Source organism: Ursus maritimus, unplaced genomic scaffold (assembly GCF_017311325.1).
Source record: "Ursus maritimus isolate PB19 unplaced genomic scaffold, ASM1731132v1 scaffold_1, whole genome shotgun sequence".
Taxonomy (NCBI): domain Eukaryota; kingdom Metazoa; phylum Chordata; class Mammalia; order Carnivora; family Ursidae; genus Ursus; species Ursus maritimus.
The window spans coordinates 50048927-50068558 of NW_024423343.1; the positions used below are offsets into that span (position 1 = coordinate 50048927).

General features: G+C 36.2%; 1 protein-coding gene across 5 annotated transcripts in view; it reads right to left on the reverse strand.

The window, feature by feature from the left end:
* Positions 1–1865: 1865 nt before the first annotated feature.
* Positions 1866–19632, reverse strand: part of ITPRID2 (ITPR interacting domain containing 2) — a 38027-nt gene continuing 20260 nt past the window's right edge. Inside the window, exons 10-18 of one of the 5 annotated variants that reach the window (XM_040643185.1) lie at positions 18081–18169; positions 15490–16698; positions 12948–13025; positions 12742–12869; positions 12190–12340; positions 11044–11097; positions 9865–10329; positions 3778–3895; positions 1866–3009 (exon numbers count right to left, since the gene is read on the reverse strand). In XM_040643185.1, the coding sequence (XP_040499119.1) occupies positions 3791–3895; positions 9865–10329; positions 11044–11097; positions 12190–12340; positions 12742–12869; positions 12948–13025; positions 15490–16698; positions 18081–18169 (2279 nt within the window). In that variant the 3' untranslated portion in view covers positions 1866–3009; positions 3778–3790. Of the gene's footprint in view, positions 3010–3777; positions 3896–9864; positions 10330–11031; positions 11098–12189; positions 12341–12741; positions 12870–12947; positions 13026–15489; positions 16699–18080; positions 18170–19632 lie in introns of all 5 variants that reach the window. The other 4 variants (XM_040643184.1, XM_040643180.1, XM_040643197.1 and 1 more) reach the window with 4 other exon arrangements.

The window sequence follows — 19632 nt, forward strand, 5'->3', positions numbered from 1 at the left end:
AAGAAGAGCTATTAATTAGATATGACATCTTAACTTTCTCCATTTAGAATGCAGCCAGGATAAGTGCAGATTAAATGATTTCAACATTTATAAAAGATTCAATAATCAGTCATACGTAACTTATTACAACTTAGATCCTCAGCTTTAATTACAAGATAGAATATTTCCTCTTGCCACTTCTTGGAAGCTATCAATTCTTCTTTTCCAGGAGAGGAAAACAGAAAAAAGGAGCGCCTATGTTTTGGTTTTGTATTCTTCTTTCACTAGCAGCACATTCCCATGTGGACAAGTGAGGAGCATGGGCAGTGCACCATCTCTTCAGGACCCCCCAAACAGACTCTATTATTTTCCCTGTACTTTACTGCATCCTTATTGTCCTCTAAAAAAGTTGAAGTGTGTTGTAAACCTAAACTGCTCTAAAAACATGAATTGGTTTTTTTTTAGAAGTCGAAGATGGCCAGCTGAACAAATAGTCTTAACTGATGTAATGCATATTTTAAATGTTACTGAAATTCAGTCAAACATTTGTAGAGGAACAGTATGTACTCAGGTCTGATCACCTGCCCAGTTTTGTCCATGGTATATCATTCATGGTGACTCTCACATTCCAAACCATCATTTCAAGATTTTTTTTTTCTTCCGTGCCTTCTTTCTTCAGGCTCTTAGCACATGTGCAAGCTACAGACAACTTGGGTACTTAAAAACAGTTCTTAATCATGCACATAGGAACTCAAACTCAATTTATAATTCTGAATAACCTTTACTAATATTCTTGATTATTTGAACCCCATATCCTTTCCACTTCCCATTTTTTAAGACTTTACACAAACCACATCTTCTTGGTAAAGACTTCTCTGACCACCCAGGCTACACTCTCTCAAATTCTTTTTATGATTCTTCTTCATATTTTTTCATTTGGTACTTGTAAACTTACCCATATAAAAAAAGATGCCTTGTTCTCTCTCTCATTCATTTCTACATAGCAGGAGCTAGCATGGTGGCTTTTAAACACAAAGGTTTAAAATGGAGAGAAGGATGAAACTCTAATACTGAAGTTCACTTTATTTCATTTATATACTCTCTAGTGTATAGTCCTCTAGTGTATAGTCTTCTCTAAATGATTTGCCCATTGACTTAGTCTATTACTGCAACTTTTTTTAAAGATTTTTTTTTTTAATTTATTTATTTGACAGAGATAGAGACAGCCAGTGAGAGAGAGAACACAAGCAGGGGGAGTGGGAGAGGAAGAAGCAGGCTCATAGCGGAGGAGCCTGATGTGGGGCTCGATCCCATAACGCCGGGATCACGCCCTGAGCCGAAGGCAGACGCTTAACCTCTGTGCCACCCAGACGCCCCTATTACTGCAACTTTTAATCTCTAATTTTGATTATCAAACTCCGGGTATCTTGTATTGTTAGAAATGAACTGTTAAGTGGCTACAAAGCTGAACAGTTAAGATCATCGATGCCTGTATTACGTTTAACATGGGGTCACTGGTTTACATGTATCATTACTATTATTAGAATCAACTAAATTGAATAATTTGACCAGAGAATAAAATAATACTTTAATGTCTGTTCTTTGGAGTTTAATAGTACATTTTAAAGGAAAGTTTTATTCAGCTTCAGATGGTAATAATTAGGACCAAAAAACTAGATGAGACCAAGAGGAATCAGTACAAGCTCTTTCTCCAGGGTGGTCTGGTCTTAACTGTATTTTTCAAAGCATCATAGAAGCCTCTTCGGGAAAAGAGAATATCAACCTATTAGGTTATATCTAATTCTTTTGGACCTTATTTGTTACTTATCAAATCTAATCCAAATTCTTCACATTGTAGTTAAAGAAAAGAAACTATTAAAAAGATGTTAGGCAAAATAAATACTTTATTGTTTTATTTTTAGAAATCAGCCTTTGTGTGATAATTCAAACATTTATAAACCTTTTAGATATTCTTTCAAAGAATACTGTTAACATCTCAACCACTTTTGATTAAAATTTCACACAAAGAAATATAATAGCTGAAAATTATAAATGCTAAAGGAATAATTCTGATAAATTTGGTTGTTACTTTACACATTTATTTAATACATACAAAACCAAATAGGAAACCACCTTCCTTTTCTTTCCCCCCCTAAAAACAAACCGTTCTCACTGGTTAAAACTGAATTAAAACCATCTATTATGAGGAGAACAAATCTAAATTACTTCCATTTTGAAAAACAAAACCAGCTTACTCATTTCTATCCATTCAAGTCAGAGGTCCCATTATTTTGGCAATACTCTACTATTTAGTCTAAAAGAAGAAGAAACATCTCCTTATAAGAAGTCTGGACAATGCAAGAAGTATAGTGTTTAACATAAGGCATGTCTCCAAAAGAAAAATACTACATAAGCTATAATAAAATTACATTTGTCTTGGTAAAGTAGCAATGCTTACAGTGTAAGAACATTAAGTAGTTGTAGGTAACCTCATACAATTCTATCCTACTGCTATTAGTAACCTCCTCAAGAATTAAGAGCAATTTTTACAACAGAACAATTTTTCTCCTTGGAAGTGACACTAATTAACAGCAGTGGAGGGCAAATCATTGGTTGCTTCAAGCTCTCAAAAAATGAATCAGTTATTGCACAGTAAATACCTCATAGAGGTCAGTGTTTTAAGAAGTTAGTCTGAAGAAATGTTATTTATAAGTTGGTTAAGTCTGAAGTTTTCAAGTTTTAAAATTAATTCTACATAGGGAATCAATTGGAAAATATTGACATACAAATAAATATTAGGCTTTTCAAATGGCTACAGTTTTGGTAGTTTAGAAAAGAAAAAAAGTCAGCAAAGTGCCTAAATTTCTATGTACGTTTTTTAAAAAGATATGTATAGGAGGAATAAACATTGTACACTGTATACAGTAGCCCAGCTCAGCAGCAAGTATCTTCTGAAGCACAAGTAACACCTCCACCAGTGTATATCATGGATAACTCCAACATCGCACAGGCAATAGGATCCATGCTAAACTTAAAAAAGAAAGAGAAGTGAGCATTAAACATCTTTCAAATATTAGTGTTAAAAGTTCTTTAAAAGGAGGATAAGAATCTTCTCTAAAAATATATATATACAAATAACATCCTTTATATATTATGATATGATTAGATATGGACCTATGGAATACTTTATTTTTTTAAAGATTTTATTTATTTGAGAGGGAGGAAGAGAGAGCGAGCAAGGAAGTGAGAGCACAAGAACGGGGGAGATGGAGAAGCAGACTCCCCACTGAGCAGGGAGCCGGATGCAGGACTCAGTCCCAGGACACTGGGATCATGACCTGAGCCAAAGGTAGATGCTTAACTGATTGAGCCACCCAGGTGCCCCAGGATACTTTTCTTTAAAAGACAAAAAAATTAAGAAAGATACTAATAATTTGTGATTAATTCTCAATCTTGGTCCATAAGTCGTACATCTGAAACACCATTATAACCAATGGCATCAAAATAATGCTCAGGTTTACAAGCCTGATTTCTTCAATTCCAGTATTTATTTGCTATAATGAAATTTGAGTAAAATAACATACTATTGATAATCCCTTGGAGGTAAATATGAGATTTGACTTGCTTGCACTTCCAATGGGGCTGTGTGAGTTTTTCACACTGCAGGATAACCTATTATATACATTCTAAAAATCAAAAATTGGCCAGAGAAACAGTCCTGGGTACTACGAAAACAAAGCATTAAAAACCAAGTAGTTATTTATATTTAGCAAACCAAAAAAATTCAGAAAAATTTACCTATAAATTCCATTTAATGACCATCTTGCTTAGAAGTAGATGCTTTACTTGAAGATACTGCTGCCAAAAGTCCACTTACAATTTCCCGTCTGATTTCACCAACAATAGACTCTTTAATCTAGAATGGAAAAAGAGAAAAATAAGAATTTAACAAAATGACTATAATCTACTTTTTCTGTTTTCAGAAAAACAAAAACAGCATTTAATTCCTACAATCAGCTAATCCATAGAAAAACCCTCATGTAAACCCTCATGAAATATAGAGAGGTAGTGAGGAATCATGTCCTTCTGTCCTCAAACCCAGGTCAGTGTATGGTCTGGTGTAACTCAGATAATTCCATTATAAAATAACATCACAATTCTTAAGTTGAGAACATTAAAAATGTTATTTTAATAAAGACTAAAAAACTTCATTTGCTTCAGGACACAAAGTAACCCAGAAGAACTGATTAAATGTTAGATTTACTTTTATGTTTTTTATCAATGTCTATTTTTGTATGGTCATCGACAGTTTACTTAGTGTTCTTACTGTTAAGAAAACTCAGTAGGAGCAAAAGAATATATCAGTATACTGCCTCTTTATACCAACTGAAAACAAAGTATCTAAAGAAGTTATATATTATTCAAACCTAACATGCACATTTTAAGTGGAAAGAAAAAATAATTTGGTACAATTTATTTTAAAACATGAAAAATATCCTCTAAACAACCACAAAGTCTTAAGAAATGTTTTTCCTTAGTGGTACGGTAGAGGTTTGTAACCTGTCTGAAAATTTTGCTTCAGATAAGGATATACAATCTTATTTTATTGTTGGAAAAGGCAAAGACTTAGGGGCAATGATAATTCCATCAAGATTTTCTTTTCCAGATGCCCAGACACTACACATGCCTGTCCACGCCTTTTTCTCTCTAATGATACAGCATCACCTCCAAATAGCTCTTTGTGAAGGCTTTAAATGTGGATTTCCTGAAATAAACTGATAATGTCTTCCCAAATTAGAACTTGAGACACTTTCAACGAGCTTTTTAAATTCTACATTTCCACAGTTTCCTGTCAGCCTGATCTATTTCCTAAAATTTTCCTAAGTACATCCTGAACACATCTCAATTGAAGTCTTTCCAAAAATGGCTCTGTATTAATCTGTCATGCAAAACTGGTACATAATACATAGATTTATACAGAAACAAATGCTCCTTAGCTACCAACCATCTGTATTGGAATATATTTAAATAAATACAAACTTCTCTTTTTATCTTGTACCAGTATTTCTAAATTTTAAACATCAGGAAAAGTTTTTGACTTTCATAGTACTTCAGATTTATTTTTAAATGAATATGTGTTGGATACAAATATTATGAGAGTCAGAATCTCTTAGCCACAGTGTATTACAAGTACAAACACAATGTGTTGAATCAGAACCTCTGCAAATCTGTATTTACAGAAGACAATGAGTAGTATAGTCTTCCCAGTCCTGTTATTCCATGAAATATGGCAATTTTATTAACTTTCATCATTCTTTATCATTCAAAAAATAAAACAGAAGCCAAAAAGTATTCTCTGCAAACCAAAACTGTGTGCCAACATTTTTTGAGGGAACAGACATTACTGGAATAAAGCATAAAAGAAGCGTGTCCAAGGAGGATGTTATAATCTAGATGGGCACAAAATGAATATTGTTTCATAAAATATTAAGAGGAAAAATAATGTATTAATTCAGTAAAACATAAGAAAGAGAATGAGAGACCAGTATGGGCTACAAGAGGAAAAAGTAAAAACTTCTCAGAGAATGACAGACCTTAAAATCGTAGGTCATGAAAAATAAGGGCAACTTCAGGTCACAGTGAGGAGAGAAAACTGCAGCAGGAGCACCTCAGATGAGAGGGGAGCAAGAAGGAGAGTCACTAACAGACTGTTCCCACCAGGGAAAAGGAGCCTGGAATAGGAAGGGTGAGGTCAAATGGGGTGTGCTGTGCTATGAGCTACTTCAGGGAGAAAACTGGGTCGCACTTATCAATGTATCCTGGCATAAAGTAAGTGCTTGATAAATGTCTGAACACAGTGCACTAATGAGAGAGAGAAGCGACACAGAGTGAAGGTATGAGAGGGAGAGAGGCACAGTATCTGACACAGAAAGTAGAAAAACAAAAGATTATAGACAGACTAGCCTGAAAACAATAAAATGCCTTTAATAATTTATTGAAGGAATAAACGTATGGACAAATACATTAGCTTCCAAGTCTTGGATGCTACAGGGAGGATGGAAGGATCAGGAGTGAGAAAACTCTAATGGGATGGATGGGAAAACTGCCCTTACGAGCACATTTTCCAAAAAGTGGTAAGACTGAACACATACTTGAGTGAGATTAAGAAAAGAATGCTCATTGGCAATAGAAGCAGACTGTTGCAAGTCTGAAGTGTGGGGTAACAGGCATCTACTCGCTGATGACTTTGTGGCAGCCATTAGAGCAAGTGATCACTGAAAGAAATTATAGTAAGAACACAGAGAAGCTATGTATTTACCAAAATACATGATTAAAGCATGTCAGATGGACTGTAATAAAAATACTAAAAGGCATGAATCAAGCCTAGGAAATTCATTAAACAAAAAAGAACCCTCTAAAAAAGAAAAGCAATCTATGTTTATTCTTTGATGTTTAATTCTGTTGATTTGCTTCTATGGCACATGCTCATTTACTCTATGAAGTAATCTTTTTAAGTAATTGTAAACAGTTTCAGGCCACTGATTACATGCATCACAGACCACCTGGACAAATTCTAAGAGTGTAATTTTTCCCCACTACAACATATACAATCTGTGCAAAAGTGCGTTACCGTTAATCTGACAAAAGCTTTGTTATGGAATGAGTATATTAAACATTTGTCTGAAAGGACTTTCAGAGTTCTCTTTCAAAAGAATTCTACTGTATTAACACATTATAATGAGAGCATACTTTTTCAAAACTTCATAAACAGTGAAATGATGAGAACAAAAACCTGACAGACATCATTGTTTTCATGCACCCACGAGCGCAGTAAGAAAACTTCCCTGAACGTGTCTGCCAAACATGCTTAATCCTCACCTGCAAAACGTTCAACCAAGGCTTAAATCCTGCCATCCTGAGGAGTGGCTTTGTTAATGGTGTCAGGGGCACAGAATTTACTGGAAAGGCAGAGTCTAATTTAATTTTCTCAGTAACTGATATAATAGCTTTAACAAGCTATTCAGTACCATGTGTATTTAAGCAAAAAGATTATGGATTTGAAATGAATGGCATCAAGACTAATCTGAATTTTATATATTTTGTAAACAAAGTTTAACAGAACACCCTTATAACTGAGCTAAGATAGTATCAACACACTATTTTTTTCAATTATAAATGGCATTGGACTAACTTATCTAATAATGTATATTTTTTAAGTGCTTCAAAATAGTTTATTTTCTTAAGTACATCAAAATTCCTCTCAACACCTTGTTTCACCTGTATATTTTGCTTGCTAAGTCCTTATCTGTAAACAGCAAAAGGGTAAATGTTAGGCCCAACTTCCTCCAAACCATGCCAAATGTTGAATTAGGGAGTTTCGAATGAACAGGTTTAGTTACAAATTCAGAAAAATTCCTCAAACATCTGCCTTGCATGTCCATTTAAATGTCTTCAAAATTATAAAATCTTTCTTATTTTATGGGAGGTTCTATGTAAATGATCAAATACTTCTCTAGGACCAAGAAACAACCATCTTTTCTGTATGCTACGTTCTATCAGCCAAAGAATCAAAATGTTCTAGTCTAGGAATGCTTTACTCCTCGGAAATTACTCACAGCACAAATCAGGCCACCTATTAACAACTTTAAAAATGAGGACCTAAGTGTGCATTAAGGGAATATTTACGTCAAACAAGCAAAATTAAGTCGAGTTTTCAAGGGAAACTTTCAAACTACAGCAAGCTAAAGGGAGCAAAAATATCACATTTCTAGGGGAAGAAAATGTACCTTAAAACTTACTTCTTCATATAAAACTTCTTAATATATGGTGTGGAGAAAATTACTTAATTTCATGCAACAATTAATCTTTGATATGAAACATATAAATAAAAATGGGTTGTAATCATCTGCACCTAACTGAGCAAGACGTATGTACAGAGCCTGCTCCACATTAGCTGGCTACATACAATCAACTTAAAAAATTACATTTGTAGAACAAATAAATTTATAGAATTAAGACCTTTTAAACTTTAAACTGGTAATTCAAGTCATGAAAAGAAATTATAAACATGTAGTCTCTTTTGCTATAATGCTGGTTTTGAAAATGTAAATTTGTCTCAACATGACTGAAATATTAGGAAACAACTTGAGTATAATATAAATTTCACATCTGCTTATGTGCAGCTTCATCTATAAGAATTACTGGGTGAATGCAATTAACTGCATTCAGCTGAACCTAGGAGCACAGTACACAAAATATCTACCAGCTTTCTCAGTTCACTGTGTCACGAGCCACACCTACTCACATCTGGTATTAAAACTTTCTGCTGGATTTCATCTTTCTCTTCTCTGCTACCTTGCCATACTTCACAAGCTGCAACCCTTCCAAAGCCCAGTTCCACAAGCAAATTTCAGGTATTTTTCAAGGTCAAGTACCATATATACTGCAGTATTTATGTATTTCTTAACCATTTAACATGTGTAAGATTGTGTTATTTTTGTTAGGTTTCTATCCTCTTTTAAATATGTCGCTTACAAAGTTTTGGTTATGCTTCTAATCCTATTTCCCCCGTAAGCCCTGTGGTTATTACTGCACCAATGTGCACAGCACAACAATTTTTAGGAATGTGTATATATATATATATCATACCATAGTAAAACTGTATTTATTTTTACTGTACTTCTCAAGCTACTGTTATGCAGCTATGAATGACGGCACCTCCTACCATGAATTAATCTCTGGACCCAGAGGATCAATGGCCCTTTGAGAGAAGATTCTGGTCTGCTGCCACCATTCTTGATCTATAATCACTACAAATTTGTTCTATATTACTCACAAATTAATTTCAAAAATACATTAGGTTCATATAGCTGCATTTATTAGAAATATGCAGATTAAAAATAGGGAGCCACTAACCCTAATTTCTCTGGCCTATTTTGACCGTTTCAATTTCTAAATTCTTGAATACATTATACTGCATGTTTTTCTGTGTAATTTTTGATTGTTTCCTGAATTAGTCTTATTTACCTTTCTACTAGTCTTTAAACTTAAGGATTTCATGTCTTATATGTATTTTTCTTTTATATCTTATAGAGCAACATACTCATTAAGACTCTTATGAAGCGACTTTTTTTTTTTTTTAATGTATAGGATATCCCTCTTTTTAACCAATGGAAAGATTCTTTCTCATCATGGGTTTTAGTGTCAGTGGGAAAGAGCTACAGATAATTATCATTCTTCCTTAGTTACTCTTAAGAGAATAGATTAAAAAAAAATTCAACATCCGTAATTTTTATCCTGTGCAATCTATTACATTTTGTACCCAGACAAAGTGCAATTTGGGAAGAAAAGGAAAAAATTAAAAAGCTATCAAAAATTCTGATCTGTACTCTCACTTTGTAAAATATATTTATTCCTTCTTATTGCCTGATCTTAGTGTCCAAAACAGCTATTTTACTAATTTTCTCAATGAAATTTTGACCCGTGACTACTAATCTTCCTAATTTTTTGCAATCCTTTTAGTAACCTAGAACTATGGTTAAATGCTTCAGGTTTACACATTGCTATCACCCAAGGTAAATCTTTTTCTTATCTTTGAACAACTCATGTATCTTCCATTTATCTCCACCACCCATCAAGCCAAATAGATCAAATTCTTTAATACTTAATATTTCACACTGGAGTATAGAATCTGCAGAAATGCCATTAGAAACATATCTTAATAGACGTGAGCTAGATCAATGGGAAAGCTCTCTGAAAATTTAATTTAAAAGCTCTCTGAAAATTACTGAATACAGTGAATCAAAGGAATATCTTATAAATAACGTTCAAATAAAACCTCCTGCAACACATACTGCCAAATAAATAAGCATAGATTTTACTCACCTCCCGTATGACTTGCTGCAACTCATCTTGCTCCACATTTTTATGCATTTCCTCAGCAGCTGGCATTAATGGGATTTTTCCATTCCCTTCTTCCACTTGAGATTTAGGTCCTACAGCCTCCAAGCCTTCTTCGGCTGCTCCAGCTTCCTCAGAACTTTCCACATCTGGAGGTGTCTGCACAGAGCCCATTCTAGAAGGAGCAGTGGGTGTTAGAGCCACTGATGCCCGGAATACTTTCTTGCTTGGTACCAGATGGGTCTTGGGTTTGCCCACTGAGTCACCAGAAGGTATTCCAGTTCTTCTATTAGCATGAGATGGACCAGAACATACAGAGGATGACTCTGATGTTGCTTGGGAGAAAACTGATTCTGAGCTTTCTCCAGGAGGAATTTCAAATCCCATTTCTCCAAGTCCCATGCCCAATTCAGACTTCAGATAGGACTGTTCCCGCATCAGTTCAGTGACCTGGAAGTCAGAAAAATTGCATTTCTTCTCTCTTGAAATTAAGACTAGTGGTTAAAAGATTAAAATTCTAGTTGTGATTACTGCCAAAAATCACTTAACTTGTAAAGACATGATTCTAATTCATTCATTTAATAACTACTCAATTTCATTTGCAAAAACATAGGAAAATGTAAATTCATGGTGAGACAAAGCCATAAAATACATAACTAGACTACATGGTTGGACGAAATTTTACTTGTTACTGCATGGGTGTCCAAATTACTTGTTAATGAACAGTAACTAGTGAAAAACAAAATAGCTAATCATAATGTTTTGGCACCAAAATTAACCAGTTTCTTTAAAATATAGTAAAAATCAGACTTTTGTTCAAAAAGTAGTCATCTTACAAATCCAACTACCTAAAGGACCTGGAAACAGACTGTGAAAGCACATTTCCTCTGCAGCATAAATGAAATACTTTTTATATTGTATTACACTTCCTTTACACCATAAAGATAAATCACCATTGCAATTAACTGGCTTTCTAGTGGCCTAAGATGGCAAAAGACTTTCAGAAATGCCAAACTCACTTCCAATCAATTTAGCTACCATCTAATTCTGTATTTAAAAACAAAAACATTTCATCTACACTGGGAAAACTGTGTGTTTATGAAATGTTATTATCATTCCCTTCCCCAGTGATTTGAAAGGAGAGAGGCTTACTGGTTCCATTACATTCAATGGAGAAGGGCATGACAAGTTATCAGCGCTTCTACTGCCACACATTCCCTGAAAAAATAAGAACAATATAGATGTATGTATGTATGTATAAATTACTTCTTCAAAATGCACGTGTTTCATAATAAAATGAATTGGCTAATTATTGCCCTGAAACATTCTTTTATGTCACAAAGGTCACTCTCAACTGTCATGGGATCCTTTAAAATGTGTTAATTCTGACTGAAGGTTCATAGCAGATGTTTTGATTCTCTGCTGTCACCAACACATATTTCTCAAAATAATGGACTGAAACAGTTTACAGAAAAAGATACTCACCAATGAAAACTGATAGTCTTATTCTATGCTACACACATATATGTGTGATACATATTCTTATTCTACTGATTGTACTCCATACGGGGGCACATATATGTGTGTATGGAGTCATCTACTGTTAACAAAATCAAGTATGTAGTTCAAGTAATAGCAAAGTTCACTATTTCAACATTTCAAAACAATTTATTTCACAACTGCAAAGATAATAGCAAAAATAATCAACTGCTGAGGTTTAAATTTCACTCAAAGAAACATCAGAAGTTTGAAAACTGATACAAAAGAAAGAGAAGGTATTTTATTCTCTTGGGTGTTTACATGTTTTCTGCCTTTAAAAAAGATCTCATTTGATTCCTTAAAAAATATAGACTGGCAAAGAATCCAAAATAAAGGAAAAATTTAAAAGAAATAGTTATGTATTCAAAGGCAAGAAGGGGAAAAAAGACTGAGTAAAGTATATATTTACATTCTTGGCAGTTAGTTACAGGCAGTGATTAAAATCTAAATTAGTCACATATTAATCCACTATCATTTTTCCTTTAAAACTCCTAAAACTTTATATTTCTTTATTGTAAATATTTGTATTTCTCAATTTAAAAAAATATTATTAACATTTCTCAGTATATTTCTAAATATACTAAATATTTAAGAAAAGAATCACAACTTGCACATTCAACTGATCTGTGGGAGAGGTTCCTTATACATTCTGCTTGCCTCAATGCCATTAAAATAAGTTGTTTTAAAATTAAGGCATTGGTCCTAAATTATGTGGAACATGATACATGAAGTCCTAAGTGAAAACCGCTGACAAGCCCCCAGGTGCCGTACCATGAGGGCAGAGGAGCGGAAGGGAGAAGGCATGCGCACGGCGCGGAACTGCTCCTCCAGGGCCAGCAGGCGCTCCTCCAGCTGCAGTTCCAGGTCCTGAAGTTCCATGCGGACCGAATTTCTCAAACTCTGAAGCTGATCAACTTCATACCTATTGGTTCGATGACAGGCACAGGGTTGAAAAAAGCAGTTTGGAGATTCACATTCACCACTCTCTCACAAGCCATTAGAAGGTACAGAGATGGCCAGTTCTAAAAATTAGCACGACAGCAACTGCCACAGGTGTGACCAGTAGGACAAATGGTCTTTCTTCCTCTACCCACTCTCCCAAATATTCCAAACTAAAAAACAGATTACAACCACTGTCTTTCTTAATACACTGAAAGCAGTTTAATTAGTAAAACACTATGCCTAATTTTATTTACAGTGATTCACAAAATAAAAGGTACACAACACTAGACATAAAACCAAGCTTTAAAAAAAAAAAGGTGACAATGCTTTTTTGGAATGAAAAATATTTTGAGTTACATGAAGACAAAAAAAACCTTTTACCTTTCCTCCTCGGTCATATGATGATAAACCATGGTTTGCTGACGCAGCATTGCCAACTCTAAATCCATCATTTGCGTTCTAAATAAATTCAGGCTCCGCCTCATTACCTGGAGCTCCTGAAAAGTATTCTAAAATACAGTATGACAAAATTATACTTCTAAATAATATAATTACTTTGTAACACAAAGATCTAAATAAGAACTTACTTCATATAGAGGTAGAACAGATGATTTCTGAGTACTATATGGAGCAGCAGCAAGATCAGGTCCTCTCGTCATAGGGTACTTTAAAAAAGTAAAAGTATGATTACAAATTAAAGTGGTTATTTCCAAATTATCTAAGGCGTTAAAAAGGTAGAATTTAGGGCCTATATGTTTTTCTCTTTAAGGCAAAAACAACCACCACCACCAAAAAAATCCCACTTCATTTTGTAAGCAGGAACCAAATCAGTCCCCAATGCCACCTAGATTACTCCTATCTGTTTCAGGTATAAGTCAGCCTATTTGGAATGAAGAAGAGGCCAAGAAACATGTATCATTTAAATCTTTGTCTTACAAGACTTCCCTCTTGCCTTAAGAAAGTAGAAAACAAAACTCAAAAATGTAGAAGTGATAACAAATTCTGAGATTACAGGAAATTACTGAGTTGGCTGGAGAGAGTAGCAAGCAGTCATCACACTTGTAGACATTTAAGCACCTACTGTATTGTCACTATTTTAGACAGTGAAGAAAAAAGACAAAAGAAGACAAAAAGCATTCCCAGCCTTCAAGTGTTCTCAGTGTAAGAAAAAAAAAAGTGAGAAAAAACTTAAAATGTTGGGGGGGGGGGAGTGCTATGACGAAACAGAAAAATCTAGATTAGGTGAATAAATGATCCCAGCACTGGTGACACCTGAGCTGAGCCTTAATAGTAAACAGCACTTGGTCAGGCAAAGAAAGGCAAGGGTGGGGCATTCCAGGTTAAAAAACAAAAAATAGTCGCATTTGTAAAAACAGACACCTAGGAATGCACACTTATTTAGAGGCCTGCATGCGGTCCAGCACAGCTGGCGCACACACACACAAAGAATGAGCCTGGAAAGACAGGCAGAGACCAGGTCAAGAAGAGCATCTGTCTCTTGGGGGTGGCGGGATGGTGAGAAGATTAATTAGCTGTTACTAATGGGACATCCAAGAGGAGATGACCACATCGAGAACAGAACAACAAGCTGGTCTAGAAAAGTACACCATTAGGGTGTAGGAGGACAGAGCCCTGCAAACGCCGTATTTCAGATAATTACAGCTGAAAGGTTGGATATCTCGCTCACAGATAAAAGTAACTATACGATGTATAAGGAGAAAGAAGAAATACCCACATTCTGGTTAGACTGGAAATCATTAGGAGACAGTTGTCATGAGGATAAAATCTATATTTAAAAGAAGGTATACTTGGGGCACCTGTGTGGCTTAGTCTGTTAAGTGTCAGGCTCTTGGTTTCGGCTCAGGTCATGATCTCAGGGTCCTGAGATCGAGCCCCACGTTGGGCTCTGTGGGGTCTGCTTGAGATTCTTTCCTCCTCCCTCCTCCTCCCTCCCCTTCTGCCACTCCCCCCATGTTCTCTCTCTCTCTCTCTGAAAAATAAATACATAAAATATTTAAAAGAAGGTATACTTTGCTACATAACTTAAGAAGCTGTGACCTGCGATGCCTGGGTGGTTCAGCAGGTTAAGTGTCTGCCTTCGGCTCAGGTTATTACCTGGAGCTCCTGAAAAGATCAAGCCTCATATCGGGTTTTCTGCTCAACAGGTAGTCTGCTTCTCCCCCTCCCTCTGCCCCTCACCCCCACTCATGCTCTTTCTCTCTCAAATAAATAAAATCTTAAAAAAAGTTGCAACTTTCATTTTTACTTTCCTAGTGGCTTCCTGTCTGTTGTGTCATCATAAGAGATATATTACATACATTCTAAGCTTCCTGACTCCCAGCTGAACACTGTGATCATTACATGACACTGTCATTTTTATTTCCTCAACTGTCTAAATACAAGTAGCTTGGAGAGAGATTCAGAAAGGAAATGTGAAATGCAAACCTAAAGACAATTTAGTTATTTTCAAAGTTTTGGGGAATTATTTCCAGCCCACTTAACGTATCTGAGAGCAATAATTTTAAAAGTGACAAGACACACAGACTATTTTTATTCAAATTAACACTTTACCTGGTTTTTTTCTTTTCTGGGGTAGTTCCAGTTTCTGAACCCAGTGGAAGCAGACTCATTCTGTGCCAGGAGACCAGCACCAGGAGTCAGGAGATGGAGGGGAAAGCTTAGAGAGCTATGAGCAGAACCAGGAGAACGCACGGCGACACAGAAGCTGAGGGGAGGGAAGCTTAGAAAGGAAAGAGGTGGTAAACACAGTCAAATGGTAGAGAAAAGGAGAGGAAAGTATTTGAGAGTGAAGATTTTTTAAATAATAGGGACAACCTCGCTAAGGAAAAGACCAGGGAGAAGAGGCTAAAGAAGGGAGGCTACCTAATGAGCAAAATCTCTTCTCCAGAGGGAGGGAGATTATGAACAGAGAAATCAAGCTTGTTCAGGACTAATTATAGCTTCTCCCTTGAGACAGGAAGGCAGAGTTTAGGAGAAGGGCAGGTACACGTAAGTTTAGGCATGTAAGAAAATGAAGCTGAAGTGGATCCTGCCTGATGGGACTTAGCTTCTCAGTGAATTAAGAGGTGCTCAGATCAATAAAAGAAAAAAAGATCTTTTTTCTCATACCTGTGAAAGATTCTGCAGTGAGTTTCTAATATCATGCAATACTCTTCGCAACTGCATTTCGATGGCAGAAGGAGGGTTCACAGAGCACGCTCGGTAAGGGTAGGCAGCATGTCTATGGGAGTTAGGACACCCGAAAGGGGCAGTGAAGGCACTACAGGTGGCGCCTGATATGTTGGGAACACTGTGAGTGCTCAGAGTTCTCATGTGCTCACACAGGGGCCTCTCCTGCCACTCGGAGTGGACAGAGTGAAGGGAACAGGTGGACTGAGATACAGGTGCTGGAGCATACAGTGAACAGGCAGGAGTCCTTCGATGATGGCATTCCTCCGACCGGTTCACCTCGCTCTGAGGAGCTTCTTTCTTCACAGATGACGGAGAGATGAAAATAGTGGATTTAACTAAAGACTGACCATCGTGCTCAATCGCCTCTTTTCCTAATCCCTGTTCCTCTTCAGGTGTGTACTTATAGGTGAAGGAAGGTGGACTGCATCTGGTCTCCTTTCCTGGGGACAACCGGACATTGACAGAGGATACAACTCTTACTGGGCTCAATAAGGTGGTTGGTAAAGACTGAGACCTTCTTAGAGGATAGCCGGCTTTTGCAAATAAGTACCTCTGTTTTAAGAGATCTTTCGATTTTATCAAGCTACGTCCTACTCTTTGATGAGACAGACTGCAAACCTTCATTTGAGCTCTTTGCAAAGCTGTATTAACTCTGTCCACAGAAGATGGAGGCCCAGTTGTATTTTCGGAGCCCTTCTCACTGCATCTAGCTTCAATAGAAGCCAGTGATTTCAGAATATGGTGTGTGGTATAGTGGGCAAATTCATATTCACTGCTTTTATCCACATCACTTTCAGCACTTGCTTCCCTCAGCAGGTCCACTGGCTGTGCTGGAGACAAATCCTCTCTCATTTCAGTAATTTCAGTAATGTGATCTCCTGTGCTACGGGTGGACTGTGTGTTTCCTGCATTCTCCACAGCCTCATTTTGGGGGAAATCCTGGCTATCTGACCTTTTCTTATCGGCAGCTGTTGCTGCCTTCTCTCTTCCCTTTTGAAGAGGGATGAGAGACTCCTCCTCTGATTCATTAAAATAAGGCTGGTCTTGTGCTGTTGGTGTGACAAGGTCTTCACCAAATGATGTGACTGTTGTCTCACTGTCACAACTATCAGCACTACTCCCCATGGCTTGCAAGGACTCAGGAACCTGTGGAAGGAAAACAGGAAGACGGAAAATTCAAGTAAGAAGTATCATTAACAAAAATACCAAACTGATGTGATGCTTCTATATTTCAGGGTCTCCCACCTCGGTAAGGGCCCTGGCACTACTCAAAACTGTTTTCACTGCCCCTAATTGGCAACCCCTCCACTTTTCCATAAAGATTATTCCAAATCTTTACTATTTTCCTTAGGTCCCTTTTTCAGCACCCATTTCCTTTTCTTCCAACACATGACACTGAATCACTGAGAAGATGGACAAACGTTTCTTAACTTTCTTCCCCAACGGCTACAAATGTTCCCATATCTCTCCCCACCATTTCTTCCTCTCTATTCTGAAAGAAAACTATCCTTTTTTTCTAAGCTAATCCTCCAATCTGTGTGTCCAATCACATCCTCTCCAGGACTAGGTTATCTCTTCACAATTTCATCCCAGATTTTCCTGCATCAGACTGTCCTCTTAAGAGCTNNNTCCCTTAGCCAAACAACTTCCCTGAGTCATTCCCACATGAAAAAGACACAAAGACCTATCACCCTTATTTGAAAAAGGAGTCAACATTCATATCTCCTCCTCACCATTGTCTCCATTCATGTTTCTGCCTCATTTACTCCCTCAGAACCACTCACTCAACCACTCACTTTCCAAAAAGACAAATTCTTATCTTCCCATGCTCATGTCCACAGATTTCCTTTTAAAAAAAGACTCTCCAACTCCCAGTTGTTCTGCCCAATGGATCATTCTTTCTGAGTCTCTTTCTCCTGTCCATGTACCCCTCAGGTACTAGGCTCCTAGAGGCTCTTTTAAGTTCTCTTTTTCTCTTACTCCACTTTTCTTTAAAATTTGCTTATAATAGATATTTTAAACACTTTCAAGATACTTCTGTACCTTTGCATACAAGTGTTCCATGTACTATACACAAATTGTGAACTCCTTAAGGATAAAGATGTGCCTGTTATCTGGGTTATCTAACACACTCTAGCATAAAAGTCATATAATATTCAGCAAGCTACATAACACACTTATTGTTAGTTATTAAATAAACAAAATAATTATGGTAAAATACAGAAGCAATGATTGGAAAACAGAAGAATTCCAAACAGAATAATGATCAAAATAACGTCTTTTAACTGAAAGCCCAAAAATAAAGGAGAAGCTCTCTTTGTTTCTAAATGTTCAGTCTGAAAAAGATATATAATTAGTGAAAACCAAAACATGTACTCAAATGCTTAGATAACATCCACATCCTGGCATTTTTATTCTGTCATTTGAAAAATAAAGATTAGGCTGATTCAGTCTTGAAATATATAGCTACTGAAAAATCACCCAAATATGAAGTTAATCACAGAGCCTACTACAATAGAAATTTTTACCTGAAGATGATTAAGGGAGAGGCAGTCTGTCGAATCTTCAGCAAAACCACTGCTATCAGAGTGCTGACTTGCAGTACGTAATAGATGATCTACCGAAAGAAATATCGTTAGGCAAAACTGCTAAATATGACTGCACTGAAAGGAAAATTTACAGATATATGATTCTTAACAGATACACATATTGATTCCTTCTTAGAAAAATATGCATCACTTATGCAAAATGTGGCTTCAAAGGACGGGAGGTTAACTTGAATTCGTCCCAAAATGGAATCAGATCTATTAAAAATTCTCAGTGTTCAGTTCCTAATTAAGTTCCAGTGTTAATATATTTTGGTAAATCCAATTAATATCTTATCTTTGGAGGACAAATGGCTGAAATAAAGGATCATACTAAATAAAAACAGAAATCCCAAAGTAAACCACTTCCATTAGTAGATATGTAAAGATATTTAGCAGATAAAATGAGAAGTTTAAATGTAGTATGTAAACAGTTCTATATCTTCCTAATAAGAAAATAAGAATATAACTAAGGTGCCTATAAATTAAATAATTTGCATGACAGTACTTAAATGCTTCTGATAATTTCAAATGATGCAAACATTTTTAAGTCATGAAACAATGAATTCCTAACAACTGCATGAAATTCAAATACATTCAACTGGTACATAATACTGTGAATCTTATAAAAACCCCATCTGGTTTTTGGCCTGAAAACTCTAATCCCTGGTTAGTATAACCTAAAAACACTTTTTAAAGTAAAAAATCCTTGGGGCGCCTGGGTGGCACAGCGGTTAAAGCGTCTGCCTTCGGCTCAGGGCGTGATCCCGGCGTTCCGGGGTCGAGCCCTACATCAGGCTCCTCCGCTATGAGCCTGCTTCTTCCTCTCCCACTCCCCCTGCTTGTGTTCCCTCTCTCGCTGGCTGTCTATCTCTGTCAAATAAATAAATAAAATCTTTAAAGTAAAAAATCCAACAAGGCACAGCAAGAATGATCACATGCCCATCCACACTGTAAGTACAGGAGAGACTTTACAGCTATTATATTTACTAGGGGAGAAGCTTCATGAGAAGGTCAAGTTCTGCAGAACTTCAAAGCACCAAGCTAAATAAAGTGTGTTTACCAAATCCACATTCAAGATTTGAATGATAGAACCTGATAATATGTTTGAATAAAATCCAAAATCAATTAAAATTCACCTGACTTTGAACACTATCCCACTGTAGCCTCAGGTTCAATGTAGAGCAGCACAGAACAGCATAATTTCTTCTCATTATAATTTAGAATAATTCTGTAATATTGTTTTGAAGTTAACAAAACTGCATAATGAGATATAAGAAACTGATCCATACCTTTGATAAGTCTAGGTAAACTGGAACAGTCGTGAAACTGAACTGTAATAAGGTGTCACCATAGGTACTAATTACACACTATAGCAACTGAGAGAATGATTAACATCTTACATCAGAGCAGTTATCACCCTAATTATGTGTTTGCATGTCTTTTTTCTTTTTAGACTATGAGTGTTCAGAAGATAGAAACCTCGTTTACTCTA